Source organism: Dermacentor silvarum, chromosome 2 (assembly GCF_013339745.2).
Source record: "Dermacentor silvarum isolate Dsil-2018 chromosome 2, BIME_Dsil_1.4, whole genome shotgun sequence".
In the NCBI taxonomy this organism is placed as follows: domain Eukaryota; kingdom Metazoa; phylum Arthropoda; class Arachnida; order Ixodida; family Ixodidae; genus Dermacentor; species Dermacentor silvarum.
In genome coordinates this window covers 191565721-191591478 of record NC_051155.1, presented here as the reverse complement: position 1 = coordinate 191591478, position 25758 = coordinate 191565721, and the positions used below count along the sequence as shown (strand labels likewise).

General features: G+C 46.6%; 1 protein-coding gene across 5 annotated transcripts; it reads left to right on the top strand.

Moving 5' to 3' along the window:
- Positions 1–1793: 1793 nt before the first annotated feature.
- Positions 1794–25758, top strand: LOC119442352 (lysosomal acid glucosylceramidase-like). 5 transcript variants are annotated; one of them, XM_037707197.2, is made up of 11 exons: positions 1794–2165; positions 3288–3391; positions 5739–5921; positions 6546–6710; positions 7707–7840; positions 14093–14265; positions 17867–18110; positions 20398–20622; positions 24497–24660; positions 24800–24919; positions 25495–25758. In XM_037707197.2, the coding sequence occupies exons 2-11, from the start codon at positions 3340–3342 to the stop codon at positions 25670–25672; spliced, it is 1638 nt and encodes a 545-aa protein (XP_037563125.1). In that variant the 5' UTR covers positions 1794–2165; positions 3288–3339; the 3' UTR covers positions 25673–25758. The 5 variants fall into 5 exon arrangements, with proteins under 5 accessions (XP_037563125.1, XP_049518030.1, XP_049518028.1 ...); XM_049662073.1 differs by lacking the exon at positions 3288–3391 and having other exon boundaries at positions 5800–5921; XM_049662071.1 differs by lacking the exon at positions 3288–3391 and having other exon boundaries at positions 1807–2165.

Below are 25758 nucleotides of genomic sequence, written 5' to 3'. Positions count from 1 at the left end.
GCAACTGCGTCCACTTCAGCTTCCCAAATTGCCACGTGGCTGCGTCGCATGCGTGGGCGATCGCGCAACATTGGAGATGGAGTCCGGCGGAACGGTGCGACGTCAAGGGCGGAATTTTGCGAACGGTTCGACGATTGGGATTGGCCGAGACGCAGTCACCAGATTCCCTGGTCTAGTCACCTAGGGGAAAAAGACCGTTTTAAACGCGAACACTTTTGGTGCAGTGAGGTGTCCTGACGTGTGCTCACATGTGTGCGCTCAGACATGTAGTGAGCTCAAGACATTTAAGGTGCTCCTACATGGAGTGGACTTCTATATACCTGGAGCCAGTGTATTCGTATATGTAAAATAAACCCTTCTTCTTTTGCCCCTGCTCCCGGACGTGCTCATCCCTGTGCCTGGAGGATTCCTGGCCTAAATGCTACCCCTAGCCGCAACAACGAGGAGGGAAGCGGTAAATGGGAAAGATGAGCTCAGAAGTTATAAAATAAATAGCTGTCCACTTTCAAAAGGTTCTATCTTCTTGTTCGGGTCGCTTTTAGATAATTCTGGGATGCATTTATTTGCGCTCTTTAGAATATGACGTTCATTGCATTTGCGCGAGGAAATTTAATAGGCCCCTGCACTCGAATACCCCTTTCATTGCTTCTCTGTAAAACCCCTGAACCTCTCTTATACAAAGGCGTAAAATTGTCATGGTCATGCCTGTGCCTCAACAATGGAAGTTAAGCGCAGGTGGCCGGAGCTGTCCGAAAAAAAAAAGAAACACTTATGACGCGAGAAAATTAAATGCGGTGGCAGACTGTGCGTATACCCTCGAAATCAGCGATCTGGAGAGCGAATGATGCGCAAAGGTGCGGATTTGCACAATGCAGGGTGTTTGCATATGCTAGCCGTGAACGAATCTATTAAATGCGAAGCATTTCTTGGCGAACATTTGCCCCTTTGGGAGTATCTATCTATCTATCTATCTATCTATCTATCTATCTATCTATCTATCTATCTATCTATCTATCTATCTATCTATCTATCTATCTATCTATCTATCTATCTATCTATCTATCTATCTATCTATCTATCTATCTATCTATCTATCTATCTATCTATCTATCTATCTATCTATCTATCTATCTATCTATCTATCTATCTATCTATCTATCTATCTATCTATCTATCTATCTATCTATCTATCTATCTATCTATCTATCTATCTATCTATCTATCTATCTATCTATCTATCTATCTATCTATCTATCTATCTATCTATCTATCTAGCAGCCTACGTCTTGGTGCTGTCATGGTCGCTTCATTAACTTGGTAGGTACAGAAATTGGCATAGTATGAGAACAGTGTATGAGGAACATAAATGATAGTTCATGACATTAATATCATGAAATGTGTGTCGTGTAGATAATGAAACAGCCGCCTACGTCGTGGTGCTCTCATGGTTGTTTCGCTAACTTGGTAGGCTCCCCGCACACTGCTTCGCATAACATCGATTCTCTCTCTCTCTCTGTCGATTCCCACAAGCCGTGGGATCTGCCAGCTTTTTTATTCATGGATCTTTCGTGTCTTTAACATTAGTCGCCGATAGCACACGGCAAAAAATCTGCGCTGTTACAAACTTCTCACATCGCTTTATTTCCGACAAACCATCATGTTTGGCAACACGTCTGACTATAGCAGTAGGCTATGCTCATAGGAGTAGGCGATGTAGTTCAGAATGTGGAAGGAATAGATAACATGAGCACACTCATGACCATCGCTTTGCGAAACTCAAAGGTTACATCGGCCGTGTATGTCCAGGCTTCTGCAGGGCAAGAATGTTTTTTGCTCTGCTGTAACGACGACGCTCTGCAAGCGCAGTGCGGAGTGAGCGCCGTTTCACAATTGTCTGCGGCTACCAGTGTTCACAGAAAACTCGCTGCGCTAGTCGCAAGATCTCGCCAGCCGTCATACATTGTTTCTTCAGTCTTCGTGTGGTTAAAGGCGTAAAGTGACTACAATGCAATGTTTAGCTCTACCTCTGCTGACAAAGGAGGAACAAAGGCAACTTGGCGACGAGGATACGGTTTTTTGGCGTGTCCGCGCTGTAGTAGGGTTCGTCCAGCACCACCATCTCGTTTATTTAATGACCTGAAGCCTATGGCAAGAACAACATAAAGGTTGGTGCGACATTGTTCTACTTCGTATGAACCTATATGATATCTTATACATTACCGCGTCCCGAGGTTGTATAATATCTGCTCAGCTGATCTTGCATGCGAGCCCACCCTGGCATGCTCCTGTCTCGGCCACACCAACCCACGCACGGACCACCCTGGTTCCAGCTTTATCCCCACTCCCCCTCTCCCCCCTCCCCCTCCTTCGTCCCTCCGCTGTCTTTGGGTGTCCTGGAAGTCTTGCGCCGCCCGCTTTAGTATAATCTCAGGTGCTGTCAAGGCCTCCGTTTGGCGGTATTATTTTTATTTTTGCACTCTAAATGATATAACATGACCAAATCGCACAGTAAATTAACGCAATTTCTTTTCTGCAGAAAGAAGCGCGAAAGCAGAGGCGCGCCCTTTCTGGAAAATACTTTAAATAACCGCTCCTGTGCCACGCCTCGCTGTGCGTCCTAGGAACCGTGAAGACACGTCTAGGGTGCACTGTCAATGTGGCAAAGAATTAAACAAACAAATTAATGAACCTTTATTTTACAAAGGCTGCACACACTGTTTAGGGAAATGGCGGTGGAGTATAAAGTCAAAGGCCAGAACATTCTTTTGGCAAAGGTTCAATTCCGAGGAGTTCCTTGGTTTATATTGAATGCCACCGGCGGGGTATTTCTCCCGGACGTGTGATCGGCACCAGTCTGTAAAAAAGGCGGACAACTCGTCAGTGCCCTCCACTGGGTTTTACTGTGCGCTGGGGCTGCATGCGAAACACAAGACGCTGAACGGTTTAAGAACGAATTCTATTTGGCATCAGTCCATCATAAAATATCCGACAGTGACATAAAAAAAAAGACGCTATGATGCACCTTGCTGCAAAAGCTGCTTCTATACTTTCACGTTGCCTTACATAGTGAATAGATATTAAATCTACTGACTAGAAAGTGGCCCGACTTCTGGTGTTGATAATTGAAATGTCAGTTTCAAATAGATGGAGAGACGAATGAATATTCCTCAATGAACTTAACTAAGTTCAATATTCAAGCTATCACATGAACCTGATTAAGTAGTGTTGCCGTGCGGCTGATGTGTTAGGAGTTTGAGTATTTTAGTCAACGCGTAAATATACCGCAGGACGAATTCATATACTCTGGGCACTGAAAGTACCTTTCGAGAACCAGGAGCAATGCTGAAGAATTTATTGCTGGCCGTAGCCACACTTGGAGCTCTCATGTCTGGTAAGTGCGCATACTCCTTGTAGAGAACAGCGCATCTACGTTGTGCTAGATGTCGGCGACATTCGAACAATTGGGATACGTTAGTGCACACAGTGAAACTGAGAGACCTGCTAGCAGTCCATGGGCTTTTTAAGTATACACTTTCATGCCCTTCTTAAGCAGTGTTAGTGCAACAAATGCTTGACTTTCTAAATGCAACAAGTGCTATATGTGTCGTGCATGTTGTAGTTCCGTATATATAGTTGTGTAGTCACGTGCTGTGTTTTGTAGCTAGGGGTCATCGCGCTGGTCGACTCATTTGCAAAAACTGTGAACTCTGCGTTCTCTAGGACTCTTGAGTAATTAATTTTTTTTGTGGGACTGTGCATGTCTGTGCACGGTCTTGTGCACACTTCTGTGTACGAGTGTGTAGAACTTTGAGAGCGATTGGTGCTTTTATACTGTCTTTAATGTAGTTCAGTGCGTTTCCTACTTTAATTTATTTGCTTGCTGTGAGACCAGCAGTAGGCGGTGCCACGTGAAGGCCATCAACCTCTCGTTTAAATTTATATTATTCCAAAAAGTAAATCTTCCGAAGTGGCTTCCTTCTTCTTGAATGAATTATTGGATTGATAAACGTGGTCTCGCGTGCACCTTCGTGATACAGCGAGATAGCTCTACGAAATTAATTTTATAGCCGCAGCATTCAACGACGGATGGCACTCAATATTGCCATTCTACAGCCCTTCCAAAATATGCCGCATTAAATGCTGCTCCGCGGTGAACCCTGCTAATGTCAGAAAAGTATCGCGCCTCACCCGGGATTGCAATGAACGCCGGTAATGGCACATAAAAATACAATAAGTTGCGCGTATAGCAACATAAATCACTTGCCTTCTCTGTGAAAGTTATCTTCGTATTTAAAAAATCAATAGAGCATGTTATAGGGGACCTTACCAGGTTTAGGCATCACGCACAAACAAGCAGTTCGTGTATAGATAACGCGGTGACTATTTCGTCTGCAAAATATTGCACCTATACGTACCCCACTAAAAGAATCAAATATTCAAACGAAAGCCGACGCATTCTCACTATTTGAGCAGCCACTCTACTTGCCTGCAAAGACGACGCCAGAGGTCTCGTCCACTATACGTCACAGGTCCCGCCTGCAGTGCAGCGCGACAGACACGGAGATCCCCGCGAAACGCAGTGGGACAGCGTAGCACAAGAGGAAGAGCAAGATAAAGAAAAAACATAGGATGCGTGACTTTTTAATTTAGTTATTAATTAATTTATTTATTCATTGAAAGTGGCCGTACAAATGTACATCAAGAAAGGTCAGGCAGAGATGGAGGCTTTCAACGGAGAGTGCTCATGCAGTCATCACGGCAATGTGGGTTGGGAGACCGTTCCAGTCTTTGGCTGTGCGGAGGAAAAAGGATTGTTGAAATGTGGTCTAATGAGCTATATCTGAGGATAAACGGGGCGTGGCTGTGGCAAGAAGCACGATGGACTGTACTACCCTCCAGTCCATCGTGCTACCCCCCGCAGTAGAGGCTCTCTCCCATTTCCTCCGCGGGGTCTGTAGGCGCCATTCCTAGCGAACCTTCCCGTTCAAGGTTCGCTAGGAATGTCGCTTACAGACCCTGCTACAGGAAATGAAATGGCAGAGAGCCTTTACTGCGGGGCGTAGCTCGGCTCCTGACAGCATTGACTGGTAGCCTGATAATCGCACCATTGTCTGATAATAGTTCGGTTGCTTTTGTATTCGCTATTGACCAGAGAAAAGAAAAGCAGCTGGGGTCTTCAGTCGATTAAGCGGAGAGGAATCTGCAGAGACGAGATGTAACTGACGCAGGTCAAGAGTAACTTGAGATACGTGACGGTGATCTTCGTCCTGCCGTGGACGTGAATATGATGATAAAGCATGCATCTACCAGCACGCTGTGTGCAAGATTGAAACCATCCGGTTACAGTTGCATGGAACTTACGTTCTCGTTCGTAACGCTACTAAGACGAGCTTTACACAGAAGACGCGCTGCTTAAAGTTGCTAAAATTCGACGTATCTTCTGCTACGTTCAAACCGAGAGCTTAGCAGATAGGCTCCCTATTGAGACGTCAGGCAATTCGGTCCATTTAAGCATGTCCGCCTGCAGCTGCTATGTTTAGCTGGACTGTAAGATTTACTGTACGTCCAAATACTTTTCCATATGACGATACAGCATGACTAAGACTCTATATTGAAGTGTACGCTGTAACGCTTCGATTAGGCTCGGACGAACAGGAACAGTTCAGCATGTCTTGCAGAGGCGTAAATAATAAGTTAGCGTATAAGCGTGAACAATCATAACATATAGCAAACCAAAGCCGCAGCCCCCAAGTGCTGGCCGAGGGACTATGGCTTTGGCAGCCCTGTGTGTGTGTGCAGCATGACGTACTGCGACTTCATTGGTGACATCGGAGCCCTTCCACGAAGAGCAGCGGTTGCCTTTGAGAGCTCCAAGGCTGGCCTCCGATTCGCTAAAACGGTCTTGTTCATCAAAACAACAGGTTAGTTATGGTTTGTACTTGTTCCAGCCCGTCCTCTCTCGAATGCTTTGCGTGCATACTTGAAGCATGGTTGCCTGTAACTGATGTACCAGACCACCACCCTGGGGTTTAGGTACACGTTAAATTGAACCGAAGCCCTCTACTGCAGCGTCCCTCATAGCCCCGGTGTTGCCTTGGGACAATAAACCAAATCAATCAATCAATCAATCAATCAATCAATCAATTGAAGTCAGAGCGCCACTATTTCTCCGTTTACTACGACCATTGCCTATGACGGTGACGTTACAATTCATGTACCAAATCACTGTTGCCTCTTTCGTAATTGTTAGTGCATTTTTTATGAATATTCAATGTAAAATTTGAAAAGCAATAGCACTAAAAAACCTTAAAATGAAGCTGACGTTCCCTCTGAATGGCCCAGCCCGAATTCCCGTGTTGGCAGCCCTTGGTAACTGTCATAAAACATGGGCCGAAACGGCAACCGTTCCCGAAAAATTGCAACAAAAGGTGCATTCGATACTTACACGTGTCTTATTCCAAAGAAGATTGGAGACACAAGAATTCAGAACTTGTTCAAGATGTTTTTTTTTTTCGCTACTACATTTTTTTGTTTTTGTTTAACAGATCCACCAGGCAAGAACACGTTGGTACTTGTTATCAACCCTGCAAAAACTTACCAAGAAATCTTCGGCTTCGGAGGAGCCTTCACAGACGCCGCTGGGTTAAACTTGAGAAGTCTCCCGACCAAACTGCAAAACGCTCTTATAATGTCCTACTACTCCGGACAAGGTAACAGCAATGGTTTCCGTCGTCACGATTGCAGCGCGAACGCTTAGAAGTTCCGAAAAAAATTTTTGAGGACGCTTAAGCTTCGCCTTTAAGAGTAGAACGCGATAGCATTCAAAGATCCCTGACTGTTTGTCAGGCTTCCCGGCAACTACAGCTTTCTTTTTTCCGCACCTTCACCTCGGCGCGCCGCTGCCGAGGAGGCGAGCGCCTTCTGGATGGTGTTTTTACAAGGAACACCGACCGGGGCGCGCTGCTGGGTGAATGGTAGAAATGCGGGAAAAGGGGTTTGTATTTGAGTTTCCAGCGTAACAGAATTATGTTTTCTCGTATATTCAAATTACAATCCGACGCTATCACACCTGGAGGTTGTGGTTAAGTCTTACGTTACAATTTTTTTGACGCATAAATTTAATTATTTCACCCGCGCCTCTACGCCACGCGGAGGGTCTGCGTGGTCGGGGTGGTTCGGGATGATTTTCTTGGCCACGGACGAATTGAAATCTTGAATTCTGACACGTCACAACGACGCGCCGGCGCTATCATTTTAACCGGTACTGTAAGTGCTATTGATAGGCATTTACCCTCCAGATCAATGTAAATAGTGTTTGGAAATAATACTTGACCAGTTTTAAATTATTCACCATTGCTTTTAGCATCGCTTTAAAATGGATGTCTTGATCTTAAACTCAATGCCATGCAGCAAGTAATAGGTTATGATTTAAAATGTGTCGAAATCATTTGCCTATAATTAAACAGACATTCGAGGGTAACTTATAGTACTTCAACAATGAGCAGCAAAAAAGAAAGTTCCCAAGCATTTTCAACATACGACCGGTGCGGTAGGCGCGTGCAAATATTTTTCAGTTTGCTTGCTGCACTTTCAATACCGTGCTATTGATCAACATCTTCGAGAAAGTAGAAAGTGTTTTTCGAGAATGGAACCAATTTTTACTTCTTCCTCTGAGACATGGTGATATTGTTTCTTCTTGGCGATAGGCATTGAATACAGCATTGGCAGGATTCCGATCGGCAGTAATCACTTCTCTGTGCGCAAGTACTCGTACGACGACTCCCCGGGAGACATGGACCTGAAAAACTTCACCCTCGCGGAGGAAGACTTCGAGCTAAAGGTACTGTCAAAAAAAAAAAAAAAAAAAAACGAATCAGATGCATGGCTCAGGAGCAGCTCCATAGTCGTGGAAATCGGTCACTCCACGTGCGAAAGACAGTGACGGCTTGTGCTTATCGTCCAAGGCAAATCAAATAAAGTCAATTCAATTCAAGTAAAATCTGTATTCGAGACATCAAATGTCAAGAAACAATCAAAAAGCCACAACTGTATTGACGAGTTATTGTGCCGCATAAACATGGCTTGCGAATACATATCGTTTTGAATAGATACATAGTAACGTATATGCATATAATTGTTACTTACGAAAATCGGGCCTCTCTAGCTGTTCCCCTACTTATTGTTCATGATACATAATACATACATGATATATATCTTGCGTAATAGGTCGATGAGATTAAACTGCATGGACATTGGAGGAGGATGTATAGGAACCGAAGTTTTTCGTTCAACGGAGGCACACAGTGAGTGTACGCTGTAGGTTGGGCGGCGCGGGCATCGTTGCATCCTAAAGAACTGCGTCCTGAATCTGGGAAGCCATATAATTGGATAATCATCTTCTGCACGCTCCGATTGATGACGCTCGCAAAAACAAACAAACAAAAATACAAGTGTGGCCTATTTTGTCCATTTACCTCAGGTTACATTTCAATCACGAAAGACAGGATTTTATGATTTCGAATGTCTACCTTATAAATGTCACCCGTTAAAATTATTTTGTGAACTTTCTGATTTTTTCGGACAATGCAATGGCTGTTGAAGAGTAGCAGTAGAGTGCTCGTCTCACAACGGCGGCTTTCTTCGTTGCAAACTACTAAATGTCGAAAATATTTCACGTTGCCGACACGTTCGAGCATCATGTTATGTGGCGATATGGTACCGATACATCCTACTGCCCGCTCATACCTGCTCAGCACAATAATATTAAACACTGTGAAGTCCTAATTATTGTTGCTAACGCACAGATTGAATTACAATTTTTATGTGTATGTAGGGACACGTATATTGGATGTAAGAATCGAACTTGATTGCCTGTAATCATCCGCAATACATGACCAATTTTCAACTGAATAAGAATATATCGTTAAATTTGTTTCACAATGTTGCGCAAGTCTTTGTGCCCCTCGTAATAGTGCCTACATACTGTCACGTTCGGTTGAAGCTTCATCAGATTTTGGTGCCCCATGCTATACTGCAAAGTTTCTTCACGTCTGGTTAACCTCCCTGCCTTTCCTACCTCCCTTCTCTTTCTCCCTCTCTCTACTTGAAGTAGGATATGGCTTACACAAATGCGTGTTGACAACCGAAAGGAATTTCTGACTGGCTGGCGCGCACCAATGAGGGAGCTGACCATTCACCGCCGCGTCTGCCGCTGTCGTTGTCACGACGCTACTTGGCCTGTGGTAAAAATTATAAAACAGTGATGACGTCGCTGTCATTGTGAGAAACGAGAGCATTTGTAAACAAACGAACATGCACTGTATTTACCGCGTGCAAGAAAAAAAAAACATTACCGGTCAAGATGAGGAAGCCAACATGCAGACAAGCCATGTATACAATCTAGAAAGCTCAATTACGAAACGGTCAGTAAATTTACGAAAGAAGCGAGTTCACCAGGTCATGCAGGCTTAGACAGTCGACGCTGGTCTAGTACTAATCAGGCGGTGATGATCGACACTGCGGTGAGTATAGGCATGGTGGAAACGGGCAGCGGCCGGACGCCCTTGCAGCGTTCGCCAGCCGGAGCTCGGGCACGGCACTGGAGACACTTGACTGCCTGGGTCGGACGCCCTCTCGACATTCGCCGACCGCAGACTATAGAAATAACTTTGACGTGGTGTCGATCCCAGGTGGGCGTCTGGAGCGGCCTTGGGTTAGGAACTCAAATGGCTGCTGCTCCCGCGCCCTTGGCACCATCTTCTCTGTCTGCCTCCTCGTCTGCCACTTTGGACGTGTCCCTCCGAATTATCCCACCTGCCCTCGCGCTTTCTTCGTCTTTATTCTTCTCGTAGCACTTGAATCGGCGCTGATGCGCTGTCGGTGCTCTTTTATTGCGATAGCAATTATATGGATACTCAAAAGCAGATTTCTGCCGTCGGCGTCGCCGTCGCCGTAGCCGTCGCCGTCGCCGTCGCCGTCGCCGTGAGGTTCCGTATGACGTCATTTGGAGAAGAAATCGTCGCCGCGCGCCGAACGCTGTATGTGCGAGTGAAAGGGCGCGAGGGGCGCGTCTTTCACGGGGAGTGAACGCACGGCGGAGAACAAACGCGCGTTCCGCGCCGTGCTCGCTTAAGGGCTGCAGAAGTAGGCGTCTCTTTTCTCCTTTACAATCACCATATATGTAGAGCAAACGCACCTTCTTCCGACGCGCGAGAAGCCGTGGGGGAGGGGGAGGGAAGGGAGGCGACGTTTAGCTGCGGCACCAAGTGCCTATTTATATCACAGGCTCCGGCAACAGTCACCAACGCCGCACGCATTTTGAGCGAACGCGGGCAAAACGCCGATGGCGTCGACAACAGTTCTGTGTGTTGCCGATGCTGCTGCATGTCCAAGTTTATACAGCTGATAAAGCTAATATCATTACTCCGTATAGCTCTCTACAAGTTTGCTATCGCAATTGATGCTTCGCCTTTCAGGTGAAACTGCGACCACTTTTTTTGTCACGTCGTCGTAGTCGTCGTCCATTTGTTCACACACACTGTCACCCTTCTAAACTACGCGCACATCACCACAGTGGCATACAAGACATCCGGCATCTTAAATTCTAGCCCGAGTGACATATTATTGCGATAGCAATTATATGGACACTCAAAAGCAGATTTCTGCCGTCGGCGTCGCCGTCGCCGTCGCCGTGAGGTTCCGTATGACGTCATTTGGAGATGAAATCGTCGCCGCGCGCCGAACGCTGTATGTGCGAGTGAAAGGGCGCGAGGGGCGCGTCTTTCACGGGGAGTGAACGCACGGCGGAGAACAAACGCGCGTTCTGCGCCGTGCTCGCTTAAGGGCTGCAGAAGTAGGCGTCTCTTTTCTCCTTTACAATCACCATATATGTAGAGCAAACGCGCCTTCTTCGGACGCGCGAGAGGCCGTGGGGGAGGGGGAGGGAAGGGAGGCGACGTTTAGCTGCGGCACCAAGTGCCTATTTATATCAGAGGCTCCAGCAACAGTCACCAACGCCGCACGCATTTTGAGCTAACGCGGGCAAAACGCCGATGGCGTCGACAACAGTTCTGCGTGTTGTTGCTACCAAAGCCGCTCACCTTACTTCGTATGACATTGCTGTGTTGCTATCGCATTCATTGCTTCGCCCTTAGGGCGAAACTGTGACATTTTTTTATTGGTTGCGAAGGGCGAATAGATTGGGGGGGGGGAGGGGGGTTAATATTGCTAAAGTTATTGTTTCTTTGAATGCTTAGAGCGGTAGAGTTGCTACAGTGGTATAGAGTTGATGAGCTCTTGCTCTCCGTGCTCATCGGCATTGTATGTGAGGAGAGTGAGCTTAGCTGTAGAATCACGGTGAGAGGACAAGCAAAGTGGCAAGCCGGTTTTTTATTGCGATAGCAATTATATGGACACTCAAAAGCAGATTTCTGCCGTCGGCGTCGCCGTCGCCGTTGCCGTCGCCGTCGCCGTGAGGTTCCGTATGACGTCAATGGAGATGAAATCGTCGCCGCGCGGTAAGTGGTTCTTGAGGGAAAGGGAAAGGTTGGCGCTATCTTCTGCAACCCTTGAGGGAGCACGGCTCAGCGCCAAATCGCCGCGCGCCGCCGAACGCTGTATGTGCGAGTGAAAGGGCACGAGGGACGCGCGCTTTCACGGGGAGTGAACGCACGGCGGAGAACAAACGCGCGTTCTGTGCTGTGCTCCTTTAAGGGCTGCAGAAGTAGGCGTCTCTTTCCTCCTTTACAATCACCATATATGTAGAGCAAACGCGCCTTCTTCTGACGCACGAAAGGCCGTGGGGGGGGAGGGGGAGGGAAGGGAGGCGACGTTTAGCTGCGGCACCAAGTGCCTATTTATATCAGAGGCTCCGGCGACAGTCACCAACGCCGCACGCATTTTGTGCGAACGCGGGCAAAACGCCGAGGGCGTCGACAACAGTTCTGCGTGTTGCCGGTGCTGCTGCATGTCCAAGTTTATACAGCTGATAAAGCTACTATCATTACTCCGTATAGTTCTCTACAAATTTGCTATCGCAATTGATGCTTCTTTGCTATCGCAATTGATGCTTCGCCTTTCAGGTGAAACTGCGACAATTGATGTCATGACCTATCAGTCATGTTAGCCGTACATTCATACCCTTCCATGCCAATTTTGGTAAATATCAAGGGAACGAGACGCGAGTTTTCGACACGTTTTCGGTAGGGTTTTAGCCTGACACCACGACCGCAGCCAACACTTGTGCGGCAATACAAGCTTCGCTTGAAAAATAGGTTCGTCTGTCAAGCACCAACATCGAGATGCAACTCTTGCTGAGTTTAAACAAGGGACTTAACTCAGTTGCGAATATGTATTCTGGACATTTCGTTTTCCCACTAATACTGCAATATCGGATTAACATTGATTAAACGCCTATGTATTGTTTCTTTCGATGTGGTTTGTTGTGCAAGAAATTTAATTACATTGATGCATGTGAGTAACTTTCTATTTGCACATCTGAAGTGCAGTATCCTGACTGCGCACTTGAAGACACAAGTGGAAAGTGCAATATTTGTTGCACTTGTAATAGACGAGCACCATAGTTGCAGTTATTCATGTGTGGAGTATGTCCGGTGCTCCCTGAAAAAATTCTTATAGGAGCGCTTCTTTGGATTCTTTTATTTCCAAATAATCTGCGGCCGGTGATGTTCAAATTCGTATAATATACTTAGTTCGATATGAGTTTTAAATTGTTCATTTTATTTCGCCTCAGGATTATCCGACACTATATTTTAATTTTTATTGCGATAGCAATTATATGGACACTCAAAAGCAGATTTCTGCCGTCGGCGTCGCCGTCGCCGTCGCCGTGAGGTTCCGTATGACGTCATTTGGAGATGAAATCGTCGCCGCGCGCCGAACGCTGTATGTGCGAGTGAAAGGGCGCGAGGGGCGCGTCTTTCACGGGGAGTGAACGCGCGGCGGAGAACAAACGCGCGTTCTGCGCCATGCTCGCTTAAGGGCTGCAGAAGTAGGCGTCTCTTTTCTCCTTTACAATCACCATATATGTAGAGCAAACGCGCCTTCTTCAGACGCGCGAGAGGCCGTGGGGGAGGGGGAGGGAAGGGAGGCGACGTTTAGCTGCGGCACCAAGTGCCTATTTATATCAGAGGCTCCAGCAACAGTCACCAACGCCGCACGCATTTTGAGCTAACGCGGGCAAAACGCCGATGGCGTCGACAACAGTTCTGCGTGTTGTTGCTACCAAAGCCGCTCACCTTACTTCGTATGACATTGCTGTGTTGCTATCGCATTCATTGCTTCGCCCTTAGGGCGAAACTGTGACATTTTTTGTATACACAAACCACTTCATTGTATATCAACTATGGAGATAGCTGTCATGTTCCAATGCAGAGTTGATGAAGAGCCAAAAAAAATTCTTTATAGAAGTCACTTCGCATACATGTAGGCTTATAACTGGTTGTCATAGGAGCCTATCAGGGTATCACCCAGAGTGTTGCTGACGTGCTAAGCGAGGGTAGAAAGTAGAAGAGGATGATCGAGCTGATTTAGCAAAACTGTGTCAATAGCATCTTATCGAAGTTAGCGGAAACCAGAAAGCGAACGTCATCTTGGGGGTCTTTGAAGGCCTGACAAAATTTTCTTTCCATAGTTGTTATACGGTTGAGGTCCCTAGTGCTGTTTAAGCTATATAACTTCTTCGGTAACGAAAAAACCTCGAGACAAAGGTGATGAAAATGACGAGACAGCGAGATGACAAGCAGTCACTGTCAACAGACGTACAAGACAGTGACAGTATCTGCACCTGGTCTGTGCGCCTATTAAAGTTCAATGTTCCCACAATTTCACACTCTCAGTTGTCGATTATATTGAGAAATTAACTCCATGTGTAGAAATGAACGTAAATTAAACTCCCAGAAGAAAAAAAGGATTAATTAAAGCGCGTGGTGCCTTAGATATATGGCATTCTGATTCAATGGGCTATCTTTTCATTGCTGGTACAAATGAAACATTAAGCATTCGTAGCAACGCTGAAGCAAAATACTAATATGTAGCCAAACAAGGCGTATCATTTTCTTCACATTGCTCGCAGATCCCGTACCTCAGAACAGCAATGTACGTGTCACGACAGCCCCTATGGTTTTTCGGAAGCTCTTGGAGCAGCCCCGCCTGGATGAAGTCCACCAAGAAGATGGTGGGACGAGGCCATATCATTGGAATTCCAGGTGGTCCCTTCTACAAGACCTGGGCAAAGTACTATGTCAGGTATGTGGGGTGCAAAAAGATTTAGCAGGTGTATCTAAAAAACGCAGGTATTCTGCTGTGACATTCTGCATGTGATGTTAGAGACACCATCTCGAAGCATATTTGGAAGCCCAGTTGACGCAGCGTGTCAGCATGTAATCTTCAAACAATCAAACGAAGGAGGGTGGTTGTTTTTATGACAAAGGAAAGAAAGAAAGAAAGAAAGAAAGAAAGAAAGAAAGAAAGAAAGAAAGAAAGAAAGAAAGAAAGAAAGAAAGAAAGAAAGAAAGAAAGAAAGAACATGGTGCGTTCGTTTGTGTCCTCTATAATGCGGTGTCGCTAACGCATGCTACTGAGTTTGAAAAAATATGTCTTATCATGCTTAGTTTTCCCGACTGTTAAGCACACATCCTCCAGCCGTATTTTACTTCTATAAATTGCAGATTTACTCACCTTTTCCTTATGTTGCTAAATGCCACAGGTTCATGCAGGGCTGCCAGGTCTTCATTTGCCTCGCGAATAATGCCGTGGCATGCTATGAAACATGATCTATGTTGTCTTCGTTATTTACACACGCTGCGCATGAATAGCAGTCAACAGAATGCAAACAAAAACTTAAATGGCAAAAGCTGAAGGATCGTAGAAGGCATATCAGATTAAAATTTTTCCACGATATTTATTATTCTAAAACAGGCATAAACCGCGAACAATATATTCAGGCACCACACTACATATCTAAGCGACTGGACCACTGTTTGAAGGTCAGGGAATTTGCTTGTAGGGGTGACGTTTTCCGTTATTCTTTTTTTGTTAGAACTGTTAGAGATTGGAACAGTTTGCCATCGCGCATTGTATACGTCACAGAAAATGATGCTTTCTTCCACGCATTGTAATTATTTGTTCATGTATTTAGTTAAGTCTGTAACCTCCCTGCTGTAATGCTCTACGGGGCGATGCAGGTAACTAATAAATAAAATAAAATAAATAAAACGCCATTCTTTTTCTGCAATCACCCTTTTTCAGGCACCTTGATCTGGTTTGGAAAAGTTGTGAACTAGTTTTTAGATGCGAAGCAGCTTATGGTCGAGGCTATGTCACTCCCTCCCTCCCTCCGCCGCCGTGCGGCGTCCACACACGCACTGCGCATGCGCATCCTCCTCCCCCTCCTCTCCTTGTCTCATCTCCTCTCCTCTCGGCATTCCTCCTCTCCTCTCCGGATTGCGCAACGAATGGCAACACCTGCGGCTGCACGCGCAATAATGCGAAGCAGCTTAGGTTAGAGGCGCGACTATAGGCGCTGCATACTCCGCTGGGGGGGGCGCCACTGTAGCTCGCGGTATAATGACGCGCGCGCGCGCTCCGCTCCTCTCATTCTCCTCCCGCAACGCCGCGATGAGTGCCACGGAGAGCGCCAGCGTCAACGCCAGTGTCAGCGCCGCGGAGAAGAGGGCTCGAGCCGCTGCCACGAAACGGCAGCGGCGGCAGGCCGATCCCGAACTTAGGGCTCGCGAAGCCGGTAGCTACGTACCTCAACCTAACGGAAACGATGAACTGAAAACTAATGGGAACTTGAGTCGACCCCATGGCTGCTTCGCAAACTACTCAGGGTTTCCCTACGGGGAGATGGTGTAATTTAAAAAAAAATTTCGACACAGTTATGTGAATATTCTAACCGCCAACCTGTTTTATTCCTATCATTTATTTTTCATATTCCTCAGACGCTCGTCGAAGATTCTGTTCGGAGCCTGTCACATTTTGAAGGAATGCTTTTTTCATGCACTTTTCATTTCCTTTTATTTATCAGTTCTTTAATTCAATTAGGAACAACGAATAATTTCCCCTATGCTGTCCTTGCTGTCCTTGGTGTGGCACTTCTCCTCTGCCAACAACCGCGCTCGTCTCGCCCGCACGGTCTCTTATCTCCCCACGGCTCTGACCTTTATGCGCCGTGCATTCGCCGCTCAGTTTTCGTTGAAGCGATAGACCGCACGTACCTTCGCCGCTGCGGCGTATATATGCGCTTGCTGCCAGCGTTTTGACAGTCGTTGTCTGCAGTCATTCAGTGTGATCTATTCACGTTTGTTTGTGCGCGCTCACACCACGCTTGTTCATTCAGTTAGTAATAGTCGGGCCACATTTTCCAACGCACGCTACACATGCAATGCTGCCTGGATCGGCAGGGCAGAGCTACAGGTGTGTCCCTTCGCACGCGCTGCCCACGGGAAGCGCTTCTCATCAACACCACCGTTTCACACGCGCCTTCTCGTGGTCATCGAGTCTCTCTTCATGTCGGTCTACTTACGCCGCAGCCACCTGCTTGCTTAATCAGCTCATGTTTACTACAATTCATATTGCTACCAAAGCCGCTCACCTTACTTCGTATGACATTGCTGTGTTGCTATCGCATTCATTGCTTCGCCCTTAGGGCGAAACTGTGACATTTTTTAATGCACTTTTAATTTCCATTTATTTATCAGTTCTTTATTTCAATTATGAACAACGGATACTTTCCCCTATGCTATCATTGGTGTCATTGTTTGTAATCACCATTGTAATAAAGATTGTAAGGCAGGAGCCTGTCCCTCTGAACGCCTGGTTTACGTGTCCACTTCCTCCTCCTCGTTCTTCCATGATCCTACCCCACTCTGCGCTGTGATATATATATATATATATATATATATATATATATATATATATACACTTCAAGGATCGAGCTACTCCAAGGCATCCCCAAGGCCCCTGTGACTTTGTATTTTTACCTGGTCTACAAATAGCTAGTTCAGAAAGGGTCATAAACAGGAGCGACAAACGCATCAGTGCTCCGTTATAGGATCGAGAAGAATCTGAAGTAGCAAACATTTGATAATTCGATAAATGCATCCTCGAAAACCATCCACAAATTACAAAGAACTCCAGGATATTTCTCCAAAGAGACATTTTATTGCCACAAAGTTTCATCTCGGAAAGCTTAATAGTACTGAAACGACGCTCTGTTGAATGCCCGCGTGGAGCACAAGATCAAAATTAACACAGATTCGACAGTTTTCTGCAGCGCACTCAATTAGCACGAATGCCCCTCACTTTACCCACGCATCATAATAAATATGCCAAGCACTCCCTCGAAATTTCATTGCCCAATAGCTTAGTGTGTCTCCGAATACATTTTCGTCTACTTTTTGGGCGGACGTGCTTCAAGACATCCTTTGCAATGACATCTGTGCTCTCAAAAATAAGTAAAATAAAAAGGGGGGACGGGGGGGGGGGGTGGGAGTGAGTGGGAGGAAAAAAGCAGATTCTCGTTCAATGATTAGCTGCGAAGATTTTTAAACAAACGCCATTACAAGATTTCAACAGCTTTCATTCTCTATATTTTCACTGTACGTTATCTTTCTATAGAAAATAATATAATACTATATAGGAGATGTGTCCGCGCTTGAAAAGCTTACCAAAAGAGAGAATTAGGCGAAGTTAACAGCATTTTATGGCACTGTCTAGAGAACACCGATAATTTTTCCAATGGTAAAGATAGCAAACGTAGTCTCGCGCTTATGCGTGTATCCAAATGCACACTGCGCTATTTCACACGTGTACGTGGATTAGCTATGCTTCCCTGCGCACTCAGGTTCTTGCAGGAGTACGAGAAACGAGGCGTTCCCATCTGGGGTTTGACGGCGCAGAACGAGCCTTCGTCGGGCATGCTACTCCACCATTCTTGGCAGGCCCTGGGCTTCACACCACAGACTGAAAGAGACTTCATCAAACTCGATCTGGGGCCTGCGTTGGCCGAGGCAGGTTACGGTGCGGGCAAGCTGAAACTCATGATGTTCGACGACACTCGCCTCGGAATTCGACTGTGGGCAAGAACGGTGAGTCAAATACAGTCAGGCTAGCGCTTAACAAAAAAAAAAAAAAAGCGTCAATGGCAAACGTTTCATCAAACGCGCAAAAGCGGGCACGTTAGTCAGGAAGCAAACAGTGACAATATTGAGAGAAGCGTTTTATTTGTTTTGCTGTAACCCCCTGCCCGACCCCCCGACCCCTTTACTTCTCCTCCCCCACTTAAACTGATGAAACCAGCCGCAACGCTGCTCCCTCATACAAATGAATACGGTAAAAACGCGAATAAACAAGAACCGGTGTTACAAAATTTTCGTTTTAACGGAGTGGTTTTGTTTCCCCATAGAATATCACGACGTTTAGCACCTCGTAGCGACGAAGTGAACTCGATGTCTTGCCCAATTTAACAACGTCTTAGGCGGAACTAGTGGCAGAGTATGATTAAATATGGCCATAAGGACTTTCAGCTAAGGTGACAGACGCTATTAACCTGTTAGGAAAGCTTGCCGCTCCTATTTTCGATTTAACGAAATAATTATAGCTTCCCATCGACTTCGTAATGAAGGTTTAACTTTATCTCACTGCGGAAATTTTTCTCCCCGTTTTTTGACATTCCGTTACATATACACGTAGTAACGCCACCGTTATGTTCCAACCATCGTGGAGTTGAGGAGCGGCCTTAAGACAGCCTCCAATACAAAGTTCTAAGATTTTTACAATTAGTGTGACTTTATTTGAAGTTCCGACATAACCTATTGTCGCATTGTCGTGACGGCGCTGAATAAGACTGTCAAAAACGTGACTTCAAAACATTAACTGGTTATTGAGCGAACCTGTGCCCAGAAAAACAAGTGGCACTCAAAGCAAAATGATAGTATACCGAGCACAATCGGTGATCGACAAAAATCGAATTTGCGGCTCGAGTGTGTCGGCTTTTATACATGACTCGCCAAAGTGTGCGGCGTAATCGCTGGTGCCCGCATGCCTTCCATAAAGTATTACATAATTCGTGTCAAGCATACAGTCTTATTACACCAGGTGCGGTGACAACCAACAGCGGATAAAACCAGCGATAACATTCGAGAAACTTCCGATACAGAAAGGCGTGTCTTGCGCCGAGTGATAATATTGTAACACAGAATGGCTCGTGCAAAACGTTCACCCAAATAACAAATAGTTTATCCGTGTGTCACTATATAGGGTGTCCCAGTCAACATTAGGCAAGCTGTCTAACGAAAAAAAAAAAAAAGATTTGAAAAAGACGGTGCAAGGTACGATCTTAATACCTACGGTGTTAGGTAGCCAGACATCTGGAAACCGGAAATCATAGGTTTTATAATTGTATGTTGCACCGTGTTTATTAAACTTCTTTTATTGCGATAGCGATTATATGGACACTTCAACCGGATTTCTGCCGTCGCCGTCGCCGTGAGGTTCCGTATAGATAAAATCTTCGTCGCGCGCCGTATGCCCGAGCGGAAGCGTGCCGGGACGCGCGCTATCACGGAGAATCTCCCACGCGCAAGCAAGGAAGCGGGAAGCCAGCGCCGGAGGAAGCGGGGGGGGGGGGCACTTCTACTCTGCCAACAACCGCGCTCGTCGCTCGCCCGCACCGTCTCTTATCTCTCCCACGCGCAAGCAAGGAAGCGGGAAGCCAGCGCCCGGAGGGAGCGGGGGGGGGGGGGGGGCTCATTTCTACTCTGCCAACAACCGCGCTCGTCGCTCGCTCGCACCGTCTCTTATCTCCACACGGCTCTGACCTTTATGCGCCGTGCATTCGCCGCTCAGTTTCCGTTGAAGCGATAGACCGCACGTACCTTCGCCCGCTGCGACGTATATGCGCTTGCTGCCAGCGTTTTGACAGTCGTTGTCTGCAGTCATTCAGTGTGATCTATTCATGTTTGTTTGTGCGCGCTCACACCACAGTTAGTAATAGTCGGGCCACATTTTCCAACGCACGCTACACATGCAATGCTGCCTGGGTCGGCAGTGCAGCGCTACAGTGTGTCCCTTCGCACGCGCTGCCCACGGGAAGCGCTTCTCATCAACACCACCGTTTCACACGCGCCTTCTCGTGGTCATCGAGTCTCTCTTCATGTCGGTCTACTTACGCCGCAGCACACCTGCTTACTTAATCAGCTCATGTTTACTACAATTCATATTGCTACCAAAGCCGCTCACCTTACTTCGTATGACATTGCTGTGTTGCTATCGCATTCATTGCTTCGCCCTTAGGGCGAAACTGTGACATTTTTTTTTCGTTGAACAACTTGGCTAACGTTAGCTGGAACACACGATATATGCGACGATGCGCAGGTTTTGGGCGATCCTGAGGCAGCCAAGTACGTGCACGGAGTGGCTGTTCACGGGTACAGGGACGGGTTAGCCGGCCCTGGTGTGTTGGACAAGGTCCACGAGAACTTCCCGGACAAGTTTATCCTGCCCACCGAGGCCTGCTCTGGCTACAACAGGAAGACGGGACATGGCGTCAAGCTGGGCAGCTGGGAACGCGCTGAAGAGTACGCTGCCGACATACTTCAGGTGAAATGATGTTTCTGGAGAAGTGAAAGGTCTGCGCGCAAAAGCGACATGGTTTGCAAAATGAGATACCAAGCAGTATGGCAATAGGAGAGAGAGAGAATGAGGGGGGGGGGGGGGGCTAAGAAAAGAAAGGCAGGGAGATCAACGCGACTTTGTCTCGTTTGGTACCCTGCAAGTGGGGAAAGCATGAGGGACTGAAAGAGCGAGATAAGGACGACAGGAGTTCAGATCAATAACATGCACTAAGAAGGCGTAGCGTCTCTGTAGTCGGGCACTCAAGATCTGTCGCCTTCAGGTACTGTACAAGAGCTCGTGTGGCTTTCTAGACTGATGAGCTGCGAGACCAGACTACCAGTACGATTGCTTCAGTAGACGGCAGATCGCCAAGTAAACTCAAGACATCCCTGGAGATTGCCTTTTCCTTATCTCAAGTTGAAGGCTGCCAACCGGGCGCGACCTTGATTACTCTCCCTGGTTTCCCTTCTCTTTCTTCTTCTCTCTCTCTCTTCACAGAAAAATAAAGGGACGTAATGTGAAACACTATAAAATAAACTGACTAATAAATCTGTCATCACAGCAGGAATGACAAACTGCGTTTCGTTGTACAACTTTCCGAAAGATAAACTGCGGAACGAGCATCAGTTTTCTAAACTAGGAAAGACAATGGCTTTGAACTACTGACTGTTACACAAAGGAAACCCGAAGGTCCCCCCCTCATCTCCCCCAGGACCAGCCGGCTGCACTTCAACATTGACGGTATTGACAGTACAAGGAAATGTTGCTTGATATCACAGTGATACTCCTAAATAATCAAAAGAATGTTTGTCACTACCCCCTAGGCAAACTACACACTAATATTTCCTTTATGCCCGTACCGCCATGCTACATAAAACAAACCCACGTAGTCAAAATAATCCGGAGCCTTCTACTACGGCGCGTCTCATAATGAGATGGTAGTTATGGCACGAAATACCTCAGAATTGAAGAAATAAATACTTCGTCTCTATGCGACGCTAAGGCCCCACAGATGGCTCCACAATGTTGTTGCGGCTAGTTGCGACAACGAGGCTTTTTTTTTTTTTTTTTTCGTGGCCTGGCGCGATCAGAAGCAAGGAGTGAAGTTGGCAACGGAGAAGTTAAGAAATCGGCAACGGAACAGCCAGGAGCGTGGTGAAATTTACACCCAGAGAAACAGGAAGCGGAACAACGACGCGATCCGGCCACGGGGACCGGTGAGCGCGACGAGCGCCTTGCGCGCAAACGCAAGGCCAAGTGGCAACAGGTGGAGACGCTGAGAGAGCATCGTGCCTCATTTGTATGTGTGCCAACAAGCGCTTGGGGAATTACTATGGGCAGGAAGAATTTATTTCGCTATGCAGCGTTTGTGATAGACAATGGTTCAAATCGAACGTGACGTTGGTGCTGGAGCGCCACATGCTTACGCTGAGCCAGGCTTTCGCCGCCCAATACATGTCGAGCTTTGAACTCGATTTGGGCGAGTTGGTTCATCTTGAACGCATAATAATGCAGCGCAATGGGACGAGGACGAAAAACGCACCCAGCGATAGTGCTGTTGTGTGTGTCTCTCGTCCTTGTCCCATCGCGCTGCTTCAATATGCCTTCCCCATGTCGAGTTTCTTGGTGTGCTCCGCGTGTAAGAGATCGTCGTACAGGAACAACGTGGCTCGAGTCTCGCGAGTCTTGCATGTTTTGTACGAATATTCCAGTAATTATCATTACTTAAAAGGGTAGCGATTGGGCTAGTCGGTATGTCGTAATTACTGAGGAGCGCTGGTCCTTGTTTGTGCACGTGGTCGTCCATTTGTTCTCTTGCTTTCGCGCTACCACGCTCCCCAATTATCATAAATGAAAAGGAAAGATACGTATCGTAACTTTCCTTTTCCTTTTCTGGCACGAATAGATTAGAAATATATTCTGTAGCAGATAGCGCACTTCTGCTTCTTCAGGTGAATCACATGAATTGGCGGACACTATTTGCGCGAGAAATCACTATGTCCAATTGTATAATAAAGAATGTTTGGATAGTTAAAATATTAGTTAGTTGCTCCAGGGCAGATATTGCAATTGGATAATTTAAGTCTGGAACAAAATGAACCTTTTGCATAGATGCCGACGATAGCGCATTTCCACTCGTTTAGGAAAGAAAAAAAAATAACAAGGAAGTACCTCACCTAAACAAAGGCCAATAAGCAAACGGTATGAGGATTAAAAGAATTTCGCAGTTTCGCCGGAAAGGCGAAGGATCGATTGCGATAGCAAATTAGTAGAGAGCTATTCGGAGTAGGCATAGTAGTTTTATCGGCTGCATAAACTTGGACACATTGGCTTACTAACTGAATTAACAATCGTGGTGTCAGCGCGCACAAGCAAACATGAATAGATCACACTGAATGACCGCAGCCAACGACTGTCAAAACGCTGGCAGGAAGCGCAGGTTCGCGTGGTCTATCGCTTCAACGGAAACTGAGCGGCGAATGCACAGCGCATACAAAGGTCAGAGCCGTGTGGAGATAAGAGACGGTGCGGACGACCGGCATTTCCGGGCAAAGCGCAAAGGAGAAGTTGTTGGCAGAGGAGAAGCTGCCCCCCCCTCCCCCCTTCTTCCCGCTTTGTTGCTTTCGCGTGGGAGATTGAGTGGCAAGATACGCCTTTGGTGCCGGAGCAGAGCGCCGCCCCGCCTCCCCCCTCCCTCCCATACCCCCACGGTCTTTCGCGCGACGGTCACGTTTGCTTTCCACCGAGCGCTCGCTCTCCGTGATAGCGCGCGGGGGAGTGGGGGGGTTTGCCCTCCGTGATAGCGCGCGTCCCCCGCGCGCTTTCGCTCGCGCATACGGCGCGCGGCGACGATTTTATCGCCCTTGGAATCTATACGGAACCTCACGGTGACGGCGACGACGACGGCGACGGCAGAAATCCGGTTGAAGTGTCCATATAATTGCTATCGCAATAAAATTTGTCAGGCTCCCTGATTGACACAACGTTCAGTACGGACTACCGCGTATATAGGGCAAAGTAAATTGCAGATATTTGTGGGAGTTTTTTGCCGCACAGTGGAATTAATTAAGCTGACTGTAATGATCGCTTCAACATAGGAGAGGAGTATGGGTGAACGGAGTTTCTTCCCAGATGTTCACTCGCTGCGGAGAAGCCAGAGTTGACGAATCGTTCCCAGCGAAGCGTATGGCGGCAGGGGAAGCTCTTGAGGAACGTCACTTGCTCCATGCAAGGGCTACGCAACTTGCTAAATTATGAAGCACACTGACATGAAAAATAGGTTGGGCACATTGTACCATTTCGCCTGAGGCCGGCGACAGTTACGTTCGCACGGCAGTAGGTGTATCGCATAGAGGAAGACGGCAGAGGGAACTCGAAGTAAAGTTTTTTGACCTTATCACTAGTTTATTACCACGGCTATTTAAACAATCCTAGCAGGGAAAGAATTTCTGAGAGACCGTTTTAGAGATTTCGAGGGAGAGAAAGAGAGAACGGGAGAAGAAAGTTTGATGAAAGGAAAGGCGGTGAGGTTGGTCTAAGAAGCATGACTGGCTTGCTACTCCGCACTGGTATAAAGGGAAAGGAGCGACATAAGAGAGTAGAGGAGCATGAAGAATGATGACGAAACAGTACAACAAGCTCAGCAGCTGCTGCCCGGTGCCCTACGTATGTAGTGCTCCTGACAATTGTACAATAAGACAGAGACTTTACTCTGATATACACGCTATATAATTAATATCCAGAATATATATACTTGCTATGTAAATATACAAACACTATACTGGTCGCCTTAGAAAATTAGGAGCTTGCTGAAAGATCTCTGACAGGATGCAAACGTCTATCATTCAATGACTTGCAGAACCTCAACCACTGGGCTAGTGGTTGGACGGACTGGAACCTGGCCTTAGATACAGAAGGAGGCCCCAATTGGGCTAAATACTTCGTTGACTCGCCCATCATCGTGAACGCCACAGCTGAGGAGTTCTACAAGCAGCCACTGTACTACGTTCTAGGCCACTTTAGGTATGCCATGCGTCTTTCTGGAAAGTTTGTTACACAATTTTTCCCGCTCTATGCATACAAATATCCGTGTATAGCTTGGGCACATTTCATTCTTCACAAGAGTTGAAGCAAATGAGATGTGCTATTCATTCTCCCACAGTAAATTCATCCCAAGAGGCAGTGTCAAAGTGGACGCGCGCATGAAGGAAGGTTCAGAAAAGCTCCAGTACGCAGCCTTCATGACGCCAGCATCTACAATCGTTGTGATCATCCTCAACAAGTGAGCCTACGTATTCTTTGGTCTATATTACTAGAACTAAGCCCATAAATTCTAGGTGTTTTTATTGGCAGATCTATTATAGCATATGCGCGATTTTCTTGATAGGATCGTGATGCGAGCCTGTACGTAATAAAACAAGAACGCAGAACAAAAGAGAGTATTTTTCTGTATCAATTACGCGCGAAAATAACATTAAATTATCAAAATACATTGTAAAGCACTACAAAACATTCTTTAGAGGCGAATGAACATGACGATAAACTTCGCTAAGCGTCGTAATTAGGCAGCTGAAATCGCCGCGAGGGAGCCCCATATTGCAGACTCCTGCATTGGCCTATGCGCCTTAAAGCAATGTCGTTGATGGAGCACGCCCTAAGTGAATCATAAACGTTGAAACAACTACTCTCGTGCTAAAAACTGTCTGTATCCGTGGGTAAGACATATGGAGGTGTATAGCACGTGCTACTTGTTCGGATATAACTGGCAATGACATTTTTACTGGCTTTATTCACTTCGTGATATTTAATGCTTGCTCTTTATCCGTGAAACATTGCTCTTTATTTGCCGTCTTTCAGGGGTGACGAACCTGTCAAGATCAGAATCAACGACGTGCTTGGCATTGCCAGCATCCAGTACACCATCTACGAAAGGTCGATAACAACGTTTATATGGGAAAACGAGAAGCAGGCAAAAGATCAGTCTAATCTCCAACGAAACTTCCAAATAAACAAGACAATAGGACAGTTTTTATAGTTACAGCAGAAATCTTCTTTAATAGTGACCATCACCATCGCGACATAAATAAATCCGACTGCACTAGCGTGTAGTCGGATCCTACA

Bases quoted from the DNA above. Each gene is read 5' to 3' on its own strand.
- LOC119442352 (XM_037707197.2), top strand. From the start codon at position 3,340: ATGCTGAAGAATTTATTGCTGGCCGTAGCCACACTTGGAGCTCTCATG. The intron at 6,711-7,706 runs GTAACAGCAATG...TCTTGGCGATAG, and splicing joins GTCCTACTACTCCGGACAAG to GCATTGAATACAGCATTGGC. The intron at 24,920-25,494 runs GTGAGCCTACGT...GCCGTCTTTCAG, and splicing joins GTTGTGATCATCCTCAACAA to GGGTGACGAACCTGTCAAGA.